Source organism: Seriola lalandi, unplaced genomic scaffold (genome assembly GCF_002814215.2).
Source record: "Seriola lalandi dorsalis isolate HSWRI2012SDOR001 ecotype SW California unplaced genomic scaffold, Sedor1 jcf7180002004687, whole genome shotgun sequence".
Taxonomy (NCBI): Eukaryota; Metazoa; Chordata; class Actinopteri; order Carangiformes; family Carangidae; genus Seriola; species Seriola lalandi.
In genome coordinates this window covers 1-1,483 of record NW_019475342.1, presented here as the reverse complement: position 1 = coordinate 1,483, position 1,483 = coordinate 1, and the positions used below count along the sequence as shown (strand labels likewise).

Below are 1,483 nucleotides of genomic sequence, written 5' to 3'. Positions count from 1 at the left end.
ACACACACACACACACACACACACACACACACACACACAAAACCGAGGATGAAAATCTGCTGAAGATTTTGTGTTTGCTGAGACGATGTAGTTGAGATGACTTGGTTTAACCTTACAGTATATGTGCATTGACAATATATATTGGCTTAGCTTAAAATCAACATCATTAGGATATGAAAATATTGTTGCACTGAAAAGTCTTGTCATAGCACAGGAAACAGAAAGCTGTGATGAGAGAGAGCTTCAATATGTTTCCATTGGTCCATGTGGTTTGTCACAGGAGTGACCTGGGCCCTGATGTGGGCTATGAAGCCATCGGGATCGTTGACAGCAGCCTTCCAACAGTAGGAGTGTTTGCCAAAGCCACTGCCAAGGACACACCTAAAGCTGCTACAGAGAAGTCAGGTACATTCACTATCTGGTGGAAAAATCTCAATCCTACAAAGTAAAAACAAACTTTGAGCCTTTGTCGTTAAACGTGCTGCAGGAACTGGGATCCGCTCAGAGAGTGAAACGGAGGACACAGCCGTGAGCCCAGTGGCCTCTTCAACACCTGCACCTGCTGTGGAGCAGCACAAAGACGGCTACGGCAAAGGAGTCATCTTCTACCTGCGAGACAAGGTGGTGGTGGGCATCATCCTGTGGAATGTGTTCAACAGAATGCCCATCGCAAGGAAGGTACACTCTGTCCCTTTGTAAGGAAAATACATGTCATCGTAATCAATAATCAGTATCTTTGGTTCATGTAAATGGTTTTTGTCTCCTGTTTGTAGATCATCAAGGATGGAGAGGAACACGCAGATCTGAACGAAGTGGCAAAGCTGTTCAACATCCACGAAGATTAAGACAATGGAGCTGTTAATGTGAAGACTGAACTTTGGCAGCCATTGCCACTGTGTTTAAGACACAAATGATCACGCATACAAAACTGGACGTTCAATGTAAATTATGTCATGTGGCTGAAATATTTTCATATTTGAAATTTGTATCTGCTGCACCTGTTTCGTTAGTTTTTTTTTTCTATTCAGGAGAAATCACTGTCTCATCTTCCTGCTACGCCCAAACTCGTGTGATTGAATATTCGCTTCCCACCAGGCTGAAGATGTTAAACATGGATCGTCTGTGTGATCACAGCAGCTTGTCGTGAGAAAAGCTGCAATAAAAGCTATTTTTAAATTGGACTGATCCGTTTATTTTCAGTTGTGCTTCTTGATAATGTCTCTGATGATAAGTTGACCTGCATTAATCTGAGCTGTGACTGATGGTTGAGCTCATCTGTCCTGAAGCGTCAGTGTGTCCTGCCCGGCACATTTACTGTGATGGACCTTAAGACTGACTGAGGCCATGTTGAAGGTTTAACCTCAGATAAAAGCACTTAATGTTGTGCAGGCAGACTTGTATTAATGACATTTTACAGTGTGTGGAATTACAATCTAAATAAGTAGGTCCAATGTGCTCTCCAACAAAAACAGCGTTGAAATGA

At 42.6% G+C, this 1,483-nt stretch overlaps 1 protein-coding gene across 1 annotated transcript; it reads left to right on the top strand.

Annotated features, from left to right (window-relative positions):
* The first annotated feature begins 233 nt into the window (after positions 1-233).
* LOC111669234 (apoptosis-inducing factor 1, mitochondrial-like) lies at positions 234-1,181 on the top strand. Its single transcript, XM_023425509.2, has 3 exons — positions 234-405; positions 488-678; positions 774-1,181. The coding sequence occupies exons 1-3, from the start codon at positions 249-251 to the stop codon at positions 843-845; spliced, it is 420 nt and encodes a 139-aa protein (XP_023281277.2). The 5' UTR covers positions 234-248; the 3' UTR covers positions 846-1,181.
* The last annotated feature ends 302 nt before the right edge of the window (positions 1,182-1,483 follow it).

What these genes read in the sequence shown, in the direction of transcription:
- LOC111669234 (XM_023425509.2), top strand. Translation starts at nt 249, where the DNA reads ATGTTTCCATTGGTCCATGTGGTTTGTCACAGGAGTGACCTGGGCCCT. An exon ending in AGCTGCTACAGAGAAGTCAG is followed by an intron (nt 406 to 487) that starts GTACATTCACTA and finishes AACGTGCTGCAG; the next exon opens with GAACTGGGATCCGCTCAGAG. An exon ending in GAATGCCCATCGCAAGGAAG is followed by an intron (nt 679 to 773) that starts GTACACTCTGTC and finishes TCCTGTTTGTAG; the next exon opens with ATCATCAAGGATGGAGAGGA.